The following is a 13,902-nucleotide window of genomic DNA, read 5'->3' as shown; positions in this document are numbered from 1 at the left end:
AATTTTATTAAGCGGGCGCATTGTCCGTCAGAGCCAGTGCCGGATTAGGAAATTTTGGGGCCCGGGGCTACCAACCTCTTTGGGGCCCATTGAGTTAATCGTGGGGGCCCTAATAACGATAATGATCATAATGATGACTGGATTAAGACGTTGAAATCTCTGAATAAGACATGTTACGCACAATTATCCGTGAAAAAATATACTTAATTTTAATGCTTTCCGGAAAGTGATTTTTTATTTTTCTTGGTTATATTATTTAACTGTTATTACTTGATGTGCACGTCAGTATGGTTTATTTGCCAGTCCATCACCAATTCAAAATATCGAAATGCCGTACTGCCACGCATGACAGGCCAAAGAACATGAGAGCACTTTCTTCGAAAGAAACACTTTGCCTTGTTAGAAGACATAAAATTTAAGAAAACACGTGTGTAGTCGCAGCCTCTGAACATCGAAATAGCCATTCAAATCATCTACATTGACTTCGCTTCTAAATAAACCTTCACATTCAATATATTTAACAAAAGGAGTCACGTCTGGCTCACACACTTAATTGTGACAAAATGGGAACAAAGAATGACTTCTTTCACACTGTACAGTAGTAGAAAAATGAGACAATCTAGCACGAAGATAAAACATGAACAAGTAGAAAACTTAATACGGCCCGTTATACCTTTTTGCACCCGCAAATTCACATATTTTCGGCAAAATAAATATCTTTCAGCAGTTGCCTTACGATCGACATGATGGCTTAAGACATCAATTCTTCTTTCAGATAGTATAGCGTAAGCAGTTTTTAATTAAAAGCAGTTTAAAAAAACAGTCTTCGGTCTCACAGTTTGTTACGAAAATAGACTCCCTTGGAGCAATAGAGACTGTACGATAAACAAATTTTTCTCGCTGTAACATTTTGAGCCTACCACCCGCACTTCTGTCTTGGAAACTGCAATTCTCTAGGTAGTGAAAGAAATTCGTCGAGATCGCACTGATGCACTTGCAAAATCAACTGCATTGACTGACAAGGTTTTGATTGCTATGAACGTCTTTGTCAAGCGCTATACTTTGTAATTTCTGCCAAAAACTGTGTACGCAGATTTTCGAGCCAGTAAGTCTGTGCTCAAGTTGTCAATTATTACTTTGAATGTCCCTTGGGTCTAAAAAGTACCGAACGTTCTGCGGAAACAAGTAAATTTTTGCTCGCGCCTGAACCCCTCTTTGCGCCGAAACATCCATTAACAGAAACATCCGGGGAACAAAAAGACTGAACCGATACGCCCTCAACTGAAAAGACCATAGCAGGGCTTGGGGCTTCTTTTAGCGGGTTCATTGACACCGTCAAGCTGTGTACAAAGCTTTAAACAGCGAAGCTGTTTAGCAATTCGTAGATTCCGGTATTTTCACAAAGTCAGTCTAACAGTGTAAAGAAAAGAAATCACCGGCCCCGTCAGGAGTCGGACCTGTGTCTGATAGATCGACGGAGTTAGTCGTCGTATCCACACAGATATGGCCGCGAATTACTTACCCGAGATTCAAACGGCTTACTCACTAGGTTATCGCTTTGGGGCGAGGAATCACGCCACCTGCTTTGATAGCAAAAAAACGGATAAGGTACACGTTGCACCTTCGAAAGCCTAGTCTAAGATCTCGTGTTCTGTGGTTCGTTTAAGTCCGATCGTAGACCTAAACCGTTGTGATGGTTGGGAAGGTTGCGTTCAGCCTCGCTATTTTCAAGTCTTACACATTAGTGTGAGCTTCCTTCATATTTTTTAGTCCGGGAAGGTTTCTGAGAAACGTGTGAGCAAAATAAAGAAATTGCATTGAAATGAACGCCGGTGCTCTCTACCATGAGGTTCGGGGCTACGCCGGCTCGTCCCTACACGTCAGGGATTAGTCAGCATCTGTGTCGAGTTGAGGTTGAGGCCCCGGCCGCCGGATTTTTATCCAATGGCCGGGATCTAGACCGAGCCCCTCAACGAAACAGGCTCATCGACATTTCTTTTTTCTAATAGTCGAGCGGGGCGCGGATGCAGGGGGCCCCTGGAAGCCATGGGGCCCGGGGCTGCAGCCCCCGTAGCCCCCACCTTAATCCGGCACTGGTCAGAGCTCCCGACTCCTGTCCAATTTTCTTAATCCCTATGCGCCACAAAGAAAGGAACAACAATGACCGACAACTTTTATTCTACGCTTGCTACTTGCGGAGGTAGCACAGTCATAAGGCAGATCATTGCGGGGAGTTACGTGGTAACGTCTTTCGGAGAGGTTGTTGAAGCTCCACGCAGGATAATATAGCATTTTGCACTCAAAAATACAATGCTCAACTGTTTTTGGAACATCACAGAGCTGACAATTAACAGAAGATACAAAAATGTTCCTACTGCGCCGCCATGTTTCAACGGGCAAGGTTTCCGTATGTAGCTTGAAAGAGAAAGGGTTGGTGCGCATAAAAAGAGACATTTTACAAACTCGCTTAAGGACATCATGGACGGGTAAACCACCATGAAGAGATTTGTGGGTGGGAGCAAGAAATAGCATTGATATTAAATATCTAAAATGTCTTGTGGGACACCCTAAATGAATAGTCGGCGGGAAAGCCAGGCAATAAAAATCTGCGAGAAAAATACACCTCATGCATGAATCTTACATGAAGAACGCTTCTCATGTATGAATCTCTATTAATATGGCCGTAAGGAAACTATAGAAGAAACAATAATGCCCGGGAGAACACCGACAAGATTCACTCGAGAAAAAGGCTCTATAATGGGATGTGATGGGTCACAAATATACCACAAAATGCGGGACTGTAGTTGCCGGAAGTATGGCCTGTTTTTTTTTTTTTTTTTTTGTCGGGTGGCCCTCACAGTTCATGAAAAACGCACATGTTATAAAGAAAAACGCTGAGCCGATGGTATCTTCCAAATTGCACTTTAGCCAACTGATAATTAAAATAAAAGCCTACTATGACCAAAATGATTTTATACCTGACTGGTACACTGTTTTGAACCGGCGTGTATCATTGCCCCCTTATTGGCGGGAATTGTTGTCAATGTTTTTTTCGCTGAATTCCAGATTGCCCTTTTCGGCCCGTGCATTAACGCTATGATTTGTAAATAGTTCGTGTGTACATGTTTCTCTGTTTTTGAAGTACCATGGAAGAAAAAGGATTGGGCTGGTACTCTGCATACCCGGGTTCAAATTTCATCTAATTACGCATGTTTTTAGTGACTCTTTACTGCGGCGGCGGTTTTTTCGATTGGACAACCACAACCACAACAATGGCGCTTTTCCCAGAATGGGACAATTAAGGCTTCAGCTGTGTATTGGCGGTGACAACACTCGGGATGGTGTAGAAAAGAGTTGGCGAATTTGAATTTTGAATGGATTCAGTATTTAGTAAGAGCGGCGGGGACTTAGTATTCCAGCCTGTCATCATGCGACAGGAAAAATCGGTTTATTCTGGTGCAATAAGGCGTCACTATTTGTGTTCGTGGACACCGAACTCAGCGCGATGTGAGTGTCGTAAGGTATGCCTTTCGCAGTTCAGTGCTGGATCTTAGTTGTTAACGAGAAATTACAAGATTTGAGCTTGTCATTGGACTTCAAGTATTGGAATGTTATGTTATTTTATTAGGTTACGTGATAGATGCGTACCGCGGTGCTTAAAAAAAGTTATTCTTGCCAACTTATTCGGTATCATTTGTATTCCTCCGAAGTCGCAAGCCATATCATTAGCGTAAGTAGACCTTCTAAAATTTGGTTAAGCATTTTCTCTCTATTTCTACCACACCGTTATCAATTTATCCGTGGCTCATAACCGTGGCCCTGGGAAACTTCATTTTTCGCACAAACAAAAATTCTGTCTTTAAACCAACAGGCTGTTCACTCCGGCGAAGGCGCAAGAAAACTTGAGTTCTCACCTCCATTGTGACCGAGGTAAAGAACTCAGCGGGATTGAACTGCCATCCATTGGGGCAGATGGTGCTGTCTCCGTTGGCGACGGTGATGTTGTGGCTATCGTAAGACAGGCTGACCAGCTGACAGCGGCGCCGAGGCAGCGCGCTCAAATCCGGGAAGTCCTCGAGTGACGTGCCGTTCACGAAGCACCATTGGCTGGGCGGAGCGATTAGCAGGAAGACGTGGAAGAAGTAGCACATGGCCGTGTTCCATGTGGCCAGAAGGAGGGCACCCATCATGATCGTCTTGTGGAAGAGACCGAAGCCTCCTACTTCCCGCAGGACTTTTTCGAATTCCATAGCTCGTCAGTAATCCTGCGTAGAAACATACACACTGTCAGGCGTTTAGCTTAATTTATTCGCTTCCGGTTACCGACACTGGAAGAAACAAGCAATAGTACAGAACGACCCTGGGGACTGCGGTATTCATTACCACAAAAACGCCCCATATCGTCTTAGAGGACAGTCAACGTGCACAAACCGCGCATTTTACGTCTGAGTGTGTCTCTTCGATAGGTAGTAGCCTCAAAACTTTGTGTAATTGATTTGGAGGAGTGGAACAAAGCGCACGGTGCTCATTAGGCAAAAGACCTCACGTGTATGCGGGAGCAGGTGTAGCGTAAAATACGAGCCAGGTATCCAGCTTGGCCTAGTCAAAGCCGCCCGAAAGCACATTTTCCAGCGCCAAAGAAACAACACCGTCCCAATCCGAGCCCACAGGTACAAAAATACCGGACAAGAGCCTAATGTTCTTATGGGCACAAAGATAGGTCCATATTCTCTGCACCTACGTTGCAAGTGCCAGCACACGTTGAACAGTGCTCGCGCGTGGCCTGACGGGTGCAATAAACAGCTTTTATTTATCGCGACTAACACCTCATTCGAATGGCAGCACAAGCTGTGATGTGAAGCGCTTATGTTGGATGAGAAGAAAAATATCACGATCCATTACACTATGTGAAGTTGGATGACCAGCGAAGCTTCTTGCTCCCCACATAGATGTGGCAGCGAATTCAAATGAAAGCTATAAGGAAATCTTATTTGTTTTGAGCGTTTGCGGCTGTCGTACCTAAGAAAGCTATGTACACATAGACGCGCACACTATTATTTTTACTTTACTGATCTTAAAAGTGATTGCTGTTGATAACTAATCTACTCAAAATATATATATATACAAGTGATTCGACCTACAAGCATGAGGTCAAGTAATGTTTTGATCTCGAAAATGGCGGTTATTGTTATCTAATTTACTCAAAATGTGTGTCTCAATTGTGAGACGTTTAAGCTTAAAGTTCGAATCATGCCATTAATGGCGTGCACTTTGGTGATGACTGCGTTCTGCTGGGACACATACACCGGGAGGTTTTTTTTCCAACGCCCCGCGCTATAGAGCGCCTCGCGCTTCAAAGACATCAGGAGTTTTGAGAGTTTTTGTTCGCGGACCAACTTTGTGTTACTGTGAACATTTTATAAAACAAATAACAAGTTTTTACTTTAGTGTCGCATATGTTTCATGCCGTTTTCGATGGGTTCGAAAAACATCGCTGTGCATTCACCGGCTACAAATCTAGCAAAGAGAATGATAAAAGTTACTCCCGACTGTGACAAGACAGCAAGTTCTAGAAATTGTGACTACAGCGCACTGAACTCTCAGCGCGTAGAAGAGGCGTTGCTGATGCGGAAAAGGACAGAGTGCGTGAAAAGGGGGTATGATCATCACCATGAGCTAGTGGAGAAGGGAGATTAAACGGGTGTTCTCAGCACAGCCATGGCGTGGGCCTAGTTCCTCAGCAGTTGCATTTCGGTTGAAAACGTTGATTGATTGATTGTAGGTTTTAACGCGCCGACGCAACGCAGGCGATGAGGCGCGCCGTAGTGGAGGGCTCCGGATTAATTTTGACCACCTGGGGATCATTAACGTGCGCCGAAATCTCGTGCACACGGGCGTTTTTGCTTTTCGCCTCCATCAGAAAAGCGGCCGCCGCGGCCGGGAATCGAACCCGCGACCTCGTGCTCAGCAGCGCAACGCCTTAGCCACTGAGCCACCGCGGCGGGTAAAGGTTGAAAACGTTAAAAAAACGCAATTCTTTTATGAGTTGCACGAGAGTAAACCTTGTAGTTATGACAAAGTTCCCGTACAACATCGCGTTTGCTCTGGAGAGTGGTAGTTTGAGTGGTCACTTTCCCCAAGATATGAAATACTGCGTTTGATGGAAATGATTTGTACGTATGCTTTTGAAACGTTCATGTTTAAAATTTACCTTGACATTTTTTCACGTCCTTAGAGGATGTGAATACGTTCATATCCATTTAGAACATCCGTACTCGAAGATTCTCCTGCAAAATTGCTTCCCTCTACTCATTTTACGGAGGCCAAAAGACTTGAACACCTCTTTCTCTTTGATATATCCATCAAACAGAGAGTTAAGCGCATAAATAAATGTATAAACTGCACCGGTAGTGCTCAAAGCACAAGGAAATATTTTGTTTTCTGGCTTCCGTTATTTTGTCTGTGAACAGATTGCCAGCGTGAATTTTGTTCGGCGCAGTGGCATTACATTCCTTCAGGCACGTCAGTGCCACTATCGTACTACGAAAATTTTCAGCCAGCAATTGGTCTGGAAGAAATAGGTGAGAACTGGGGACGCCATTCGTAGCCGCTTTGAAAACAGGAGGAAGCAACAAAGCTTCCTCTTCGTGAACCGGAAATTCCAGTTGTAATGCTCTGTCAACTAACAACCCAAACGCTACCAACTCCCTAGGCAATGACCTTCTAGAAATGTGAGCAGCCATGCCTAAAAATTTCGCAACGTACGGTAATCTGTGGTTGCTCCTATAAGATCGCCTCTTGTATACGCCCCTTGTGGCATAAGATCGCCCCCATGTATACACGCTACGCCATCTTGTAAAATAGGCTCGAAATTACGGGGGCTGAAAAAAAGCGTTACCAGAGTCTCTCGTGCCGTTCATGATGGCAACCGCGCTTAGTGAGCCCCTGCGTCTGTTCTTTCTTCCCATTACGAGGATGCTCCACAAAGCGTTCAATACTGTGTACGTTAGCTTTAAGCACGGTGTTCTGTCTGAGCGACGAACCAATGACGACTAGAACGTAACTGTTCAAGTGAATTTCTGGCAATTTCCGGTAGTGCGCCCATGTCCACACGTCTGCGAAGTTGCGATGAGTTCCCTGCAGTGAAGTACCCCTGTAGTCTCCTCAGGGATATAAAACCAGTCAGCCCACCCCAAGCCGTAGTGGTACACGGTAGGCAAGTACGCGACACTGATGGGGAAGAGTTGTATTCGAAATCACCCGACGTAGGGTTAACTGCGGTGCAGAGCTGCTGTACAAGGCGATTGTTCACAAAGGAGATGGAGAGTATTGCACCAGTTATCAACAGGCTGTATTCCGGTATCTAAAAGGAACTTCAAAGCGTGTCCTGCCTCCCCATTTCCGCCACTAGATGAAGTTGGGACGGAGTTATCACTCGCTAAATGGGGTCAGCTGGTGTCTTGATCCAAATAGGTTCACTTAATTTTCCCGATGGTTGGTGCGCTTTGTGACTTACCGTGTTACACAATCCGACGCCACATCGCGAGCACTCAAACGTGGGTGGGCTTCGCAGCGAGAGGAGTAAAGCAAATGAGTGTATCGTTTGCCCGAAGCTGACTAAAAAAATACCACGCAGCGAAAAACTCGAATAACTCAGTTTCGACACTGTCAGGGGCCCCCAGCTAGCACTTAGCGTTATTTTCTGCCGGCTGCCTTTATCAATTGAATTGAGGGATTCCCACACAAACGGGTAAGGGCATTCAAAAATACAGATATCACCGAAATGCGTACTAACGTTACAATCCACTTGTCGAGACGCTATAGAAAAATATTTTCCCCGCCCAGCAACAAGTTGTTTGTCGACAGAATGATGCGCTCAGTTTATGAAGAAAGCGGATGGTCGTTTCTGTAGGTTGCAGGCACACAACGTTCGGGAGAAAGGTGTCATATATCGCTGCTGCCCTAGAATTCATTAATGATATCGCACCTTTGGGTTGTTTCTAATAATCTATTTGAATTGGTGTCTGTTTGACCCTTCATGCACGACAGAAACTCGCAATTGTTAGAGATAACGGTACATTCCTTCTATCGTTTACCACTCCTTATTGTTATTGTTTATTGGTTAAAATGTCCTATGGTCTTAAAAACACTGTGAGCAACCTTTCAATTCTGAATTTCTGTTCGATGCACGCGGCTGCGGTGACCATGCAAAATTGTAACGCACAATCGTGGAAAACATCGGTACCTCTCTTCCCCTTCTGTTTTGAATCCATGGTTTCGGTCTACGCACACCCACACAGTAATGCACTTCCGGCGTTAGTGCCAGTAACTTGGTAATTCTCAAAGCAGCATCCACAGTTTGCATAATCGGCCCTATAGCTTTTGTACTTACTGTATGCATTAGATTGTGATCCTAAAGGGAGAAATGATATAACGCCCTTTTTACTGGGCTCCTTGTGCGAAATATTGAGAGCTATACAATAATTAATTACAATTCTTTTCCCATCTGTGTCTTGGAACATCGGTCCAAATATCGCGTAAGCCGGCAGTGTCTGGCGTTCGTCAGTCGAGAGGCTTACCTAGAGCGTTTCCTTTCTGGAAATCCCTTCTTTGTATTGCTCGTTAGCCACAGCCCGAACTCGCTGCGTCTCTGTCACTGATGAGGCACTGTCGTCGAGCGCCGCTAATGCGTCCGAGTTCCGGTGGAAAGGTCAGCCAGTGCACCACGTTCAGCGAAGTCAACGCCGCCGATGTCTTATAGCCTGCCGTAGGCGTATACAGCTGTTGTAAAGATAGGCGTTGCATTACGTCCTCTTCCCAGAGATAGTCTGCGCGTGGTGTCAGTGACAGCTGCGCGATTACTGGCTCTCTTGACGGTCGCAATCCTTTCCCCTTTCTTTCTGGCGGACCCTTGCTTCGTAACTTGTTTCATTGCGCCTTGGCAACTGTGACCGGGTCCAAACCCCAGTACTGGGGTCTGAAGGGCAGAACCTGGCACCAAAGAGAAAAGAAAAAAAAAACAGAGCAAGCTCGATTATCTAATGAGAGGAAGAACATTCGTGTTCGAATTAATTGGAGAGAGAGAGAAAGAGAGAGAGAGAGAGAGAGAGAGAGAGAGAGAGAGAGAGAGAGAGAGAGAGAGAGAGAGACATTTTAATGGAGGCAAATGTGAGAGTGGAACCCGAGTCCGGGAACCCATGCGTTGCCCTAGCAGTCTTGGCCCGTGTCACCAGGAGAGTCTGGTCCTCCGGTTGACAGCTGGTCAACAAAATATCCCACAGCTCAGGACAGGAACGGGAGGAGAGGGGTGGTAGGGCCGGGTTGTGAGTGCATTCGAGAATTATATGCTGGAATGAACATGCACATACGTAGTCTTTTTGAGCTTCCACTGCTCCTCAAGGTCAAACAGCCAAGAGCTTCAAAGAGTATGATCGTCATTAATAGCACTTGGACTAATTAGTTTGAGAGGGTGGGTGTAAAATCATTGCCGACGCTGATACTGCTGCGAAACGTGACACCCGATTTATAGCTTCAAGGTCAATGTCGTACGAAGACACTTCATTCCTCGCGCACTATCTACCGACCCTGCTTCGTAACTTGTTTCATTGCGCCTTGGCAACTGTGACCGGGTCCAAACCCCAGTACTGGGGTCTGAAGGGCAGAACCTGGCACCAAAGAGAAAAGAAAAAAAAACAGAGCAAGCTCGATTATCTAATGAGAGGAAGAACATTCGTGTTCGAATTAATTGGAGAGAGAGAGAGAGAGAGAGAGAGAGAGAGAGAGAGAGAGAGAGAGAGAGAGAGAGAGAGAGAGAGAGACATTTTAATGGAGGCAAATGTGAGAGTGGAACCCGAGTCCGGGAACCCATGCGTTGCCCTAGCAGTCTTGGCCCATGTCACCAGGAGAGTCTGGTCCTCCGGTTGACAGCTGGTCAACAAAGTATCCCACAGCTCAGGACAGGAACGGGAGGAGAGGGGTGGTAGGGCTGGGTTTTGAGCGCATTCGAGAATTATATGCTGGAATGAACATGCACATACGTAGTCTTTTTGAGCTTCCACTGCTCCTCAAGGTCAAACAGCCAAGAGCTTCAAAGAGTATGATCGTCATTATTAGCACTTGGACTAATTAGTTTGAGAGGGTGGGTGTAAAATCGTTGCCGACGCTGATACTGCTGCGAAACGTGACACCCGATTTATAGCTTCAAGGTCAATGTGGTACGAAGACACTTCATTCCTCGCGCACTATCTACCGACCCTGCCACCTAAGACATGAGCGTACGCCGACGCACCACCGCACTCCACAGCCATAGGTTGAAGTTCTGATATCATTTATTCTATACCCGATAACGGTGTGATAGGGTGCATGTTTTAGGACCAAGAAGACAGAATTTGGAGGCATGTTGAGGTACAAGACGGCTGACAAGACAGGGACAATTATGCAAGTACCGCAGTCCTATAAAAAAAATCACAATTACTTCATTAGTTGTTTCCTAAGCGGCAAACATTTTTATGTCTGGGCTGGTGCCATAAAAGACAAGGGCCATGAATATGCATTGTGCAGTTACTTTATTCAAGCCCACTGAGTCAAAGTGGGCTGGTGCGGATTTGCGTTTTTAGAGCGAAATATGCTCAAGGCAGTTTCTTGGCAAGACCTAGTTTAAGAAGGTCTGCTGGCATGGCCTGCCTCCGCATCTGTTACCACTATGTCAACATACGTCGGTGCGAATGAACTTCCGTCCCCAATTTTCTGACTGTGGCGCATGACCCCACATGCCATTTATGGTTTGTGGCGACTTAAAGTTATATGGATCATCTGACCACCGTAGCAAATCTGTTGTTAAGGCGGGTGCATTATGTGCTCCATGAGGCCCCACACAGGGCGTTGGGAGTAGCGGACGGAACGAAAAAGTGTGCTCTATCATCGAACTAAAAAATAGTTTTAGGGACGGGGTCAAACCCAGTGGTGCGAGAGGACAGGCAAGTTACTTCACTGCTCTATGGGGGTGCAACGTGGAGCGCGGATTTCTACGTATTTCAATTATGGAGATTAGGAAGGCAATAGGCGAAATATTTCTCAGGGCACTCAGTCTCCTTAATTAAGTGCTTTGTAAGTAAAAGTATTCTGGCTTCGGAAAAATTGTTATTATGCTCGGATGAGTACTCTGTCACCTTTTATGTGCCTAAGTGAGTCAAATATCTAGAGTCGTAGCTAGCCCTGAGTCCTGAGTTCTTCAGAGTCATAGCTAGCCCTGTGTCTCTACGGATCATACACGAACCATTAATATTAGCGGTCCCAGTGGGAACACTTTTAAAGGTAAATCATGCTCTGACCTCCTAAATACTTGCATGGTCTGCAATCGCATCAAAATTACGTGGATTTCTATTTGTTGCAACCTAACATGACACTGGTGCGCGCGGCCCTCGCAACAGTTGCGACAATAACATGCCTGAAATTTCAGTGTTCTCTGTAACCAACTTATTTAGAAGAATTCGCCCAGAGCAGCTGTCATATATTTTGAAGACCTCAAGAGGCACTGGGCCGCATAAATTTCTACTGAGAGGAACAGGTGTACGCCATGTGGTGCAGGACTGGTTGCGCACACCCCGCTAACAAATCCTGTTGCATGGAAATTCAGCGGGTTTGAAAGCGCTATAGACTTTGTTTGAGAGGGAAGGGGGAGGTTATATCGAAATGTAGTACGTCTCTGCAGCACGTGTTCACAATAAATAATTAAGAAATGAATTTGAAGTTCTAACTTTACTTATCCTTGAAAAAGAGAAATCGTGGGGCAGTGAAAGTGAGGCGAAAGTCGTCCTATCTCTCGAAAGGGCACAAAGAAGGAGTCAAGCGCTGTGGACTGAAATCGGAGCCCAACCATCCGCATCTACTTTCTCTCTTTTCTTTCTTTTGCGACGGCGTTATCTCCTCCGTTGCGCGATCTTGCGTGGTGGGAAGTGCCGATGATGACGTTTGGTGTTTAGTTACAGAGCTCGTTTAGCCTCGTTCGCTCACGCGGTTAGCTATTCGCTGACCAACAAAAAAGGTCTCCATGGGAGCCTGCAGAAAGTCAGGCACATTGTGTTGATACTAAAAATGTAAATACAAGAGAAGGCAATGTACACTTAGTGACTTCGGCTGAAGCACAACGATTACCATTTTACAAACCACTGATATTTTCCGTGCATTGTTACAGGGTGATGGGTTTTCTTACAGCCCAGAACATGTGAGGAAATGTGTAACAATATTTATAGTGCAGCTGCTTCCCTATCTGCAAGAATGACGCTTGTATACGTTTAAAACGAGCCAGTGTCTTGTTAAAAGCACTAATTCTTTTAATGTCGCTTTAAATAGCGTATTACTAGAAATAAAACCGCCGGTTCATAGCAGTCAGCTTTAAAAGTAATAAAAATACCCGGATTGTCTATCATTCGTATTATGAGTGGAGGCACAAACCCCCCCCCCCCCCCCATCAGCAGCGAAGAAACTTTGCATCCAACGTTAGCTGAAAGCTGTGTAGACCGAAAGTGTTGTTTCGTAGCTAGCATTCAACACATTTTAGTCTAACTGGCGCCCTCACACACAATCAATTATATATTTGGCGGCCGCTGCGGGGCAGGCTTGTAGGAAGGAGTTTGTTCAAAACTTTTATGCGTTGCTTAAGTCTGGTAGAATCGTTTTCTAACGTGAAGAAATATTGATTTCAGGCACAGTCGGAAGTATATGGATGGTTGTGTACGGGGGGGAGAGAGAGTTCCTATTATTAAAGAATCAAACAACACTGCAAGAAAAATTATTGGCTATCTTTTTATCTGCTCTTATAAGCTAACAAAATAATATTACTAGTGTTTGTGCCACAGGTGGTACAGCCTTAGCCCATTTCTCTAAAGGATTGCTTAATATAGTTGAGAGAAATTGTGGCGTTTCAGTTACCCCCTCTTGATAAATTCCTGAATGAAGCTGTATCAGGAAACTTTCCAGCAAACGTACCTCGGCTCAACGGCCCATGGAAAAAGAATGATAGGAGTAACACTTAGGGACAGGAAACGACCTTTCTGGATCAAGAAAAAAGTCGTGTAGATGATATCAACGTTCAAGTAATGAAAAAAGAAATGAACACGTACTTAGGTCAAATGACAACCGGGTGACCACCAGATTGGTAACAGAGTGGATACACAGAGACGGGTCTAGAAGAAAGGGAAAGCCATAAACGCGATGGAGGGACGCAACAAGGAAGTTCGGAGGCAAATAATCAACTCGAGCAGTGGAGGACTGGAGCAGTTGGAGGTCAATGGGAGAGGCCTTCGCCCTGCAATGGACCTGAGTAGGCTGTTAATGATGATGATGATGATTACAAGCGTGCGAATCGTAATTTATGTATCATGTTTGCAAATAAACACGCCCAGCTGTACCTTCTTTCGCTTCGACCGTAAGCGTTCTTACTTCTCAGGGCCAAATTAATCATAAGACATTCACGACCCGCATATGATGTACGTTTTTTAGAGATCACTGGGACGTCATTTTATGCAGCACGATGAATCGCCGCTAAGCAACCATTTCAAAGGAATGCCTGTGCTGCGAACTTTGCGCCGCGTTTTGTTCCATGTTAACGCCAGCGCTGACTTTTGTTAAACAGGTGTACACAAGATATCAAGTGATTTCCCACTTTGTAACAACATTCTGGTCGCGACGACTATGCAACTACAATTCCAACTGATACAACTCCAACTTTTTGCCGACGACATTTTCGGCATTGTCTCATTTGATGTCTTGCCAAAACTTTTTAATCGGAATGCTTGAATTCAGTAGTTCGTAGAATTTGAAAGAAGGGGATTTTGAACAGCAGAATAAAGCAATTTCAATGCGTCTCACCGTCAATCGTAAACGGCGGGCAAGCCATGCAAT

The 13,902-nt window shown here is 45.1% G+C and overlaps 1 protein-coding gene across 1 annotated transcript in view; it reads right to left on the bottom strand.

Annotated features, from left to right (window-relative positions):
• LOC144169527 (solute carrier family 22 member 7-like) overlaps positions 1-8,922 on the bottom strand; it is a 34,018-nt gene extending 25,096 nt beyond the window's left edge. Inside the window, exons 1-2 of the mRNA XM_077698736.1 lie at positions 8,580-8,922; positions 3,915-4,265 (exon numbers count right to left, since the gene is read on the bottom strand). Of these exons, the coding sequence (XP_077554862.1) occupies positions 3,915-4,250 (336 nt within the window). The 5' untranslated portion in view covers positions 4,251-4,265; positions 8,580-8,922. The remainder of the gene's footprint in view (positions 1-3,914; positions 4,266-8,579) is intronic.
• Between the last annotated feature and the right edge of the window lie 4,980 nt (positions 8,923-13,902).

The sequence above is a fragment of the Haemaphysalis longicornis genome, unplaced genomic scaffold, assembly GCF_048455015.1.
Source record: "Haemaphysalis longicornis isolate Haplotype H1 unplaced genomic scaffold, Haemaphysalis longicornis Haplotype H1 scaffold_2, whole genome shotgun sequence".
NCBI classification, from domain to species: Eukaryota; Metazoa; Arthropoda; class Arachnida; order Ixodida; family Ixodidae; genus Haemaphysalis; species Haemaphysalis longicornis.
Note: the sequence above shows the minus strand (reverse complement) of the source record. Positions and strands in the feature narration are given on the sequence as shown.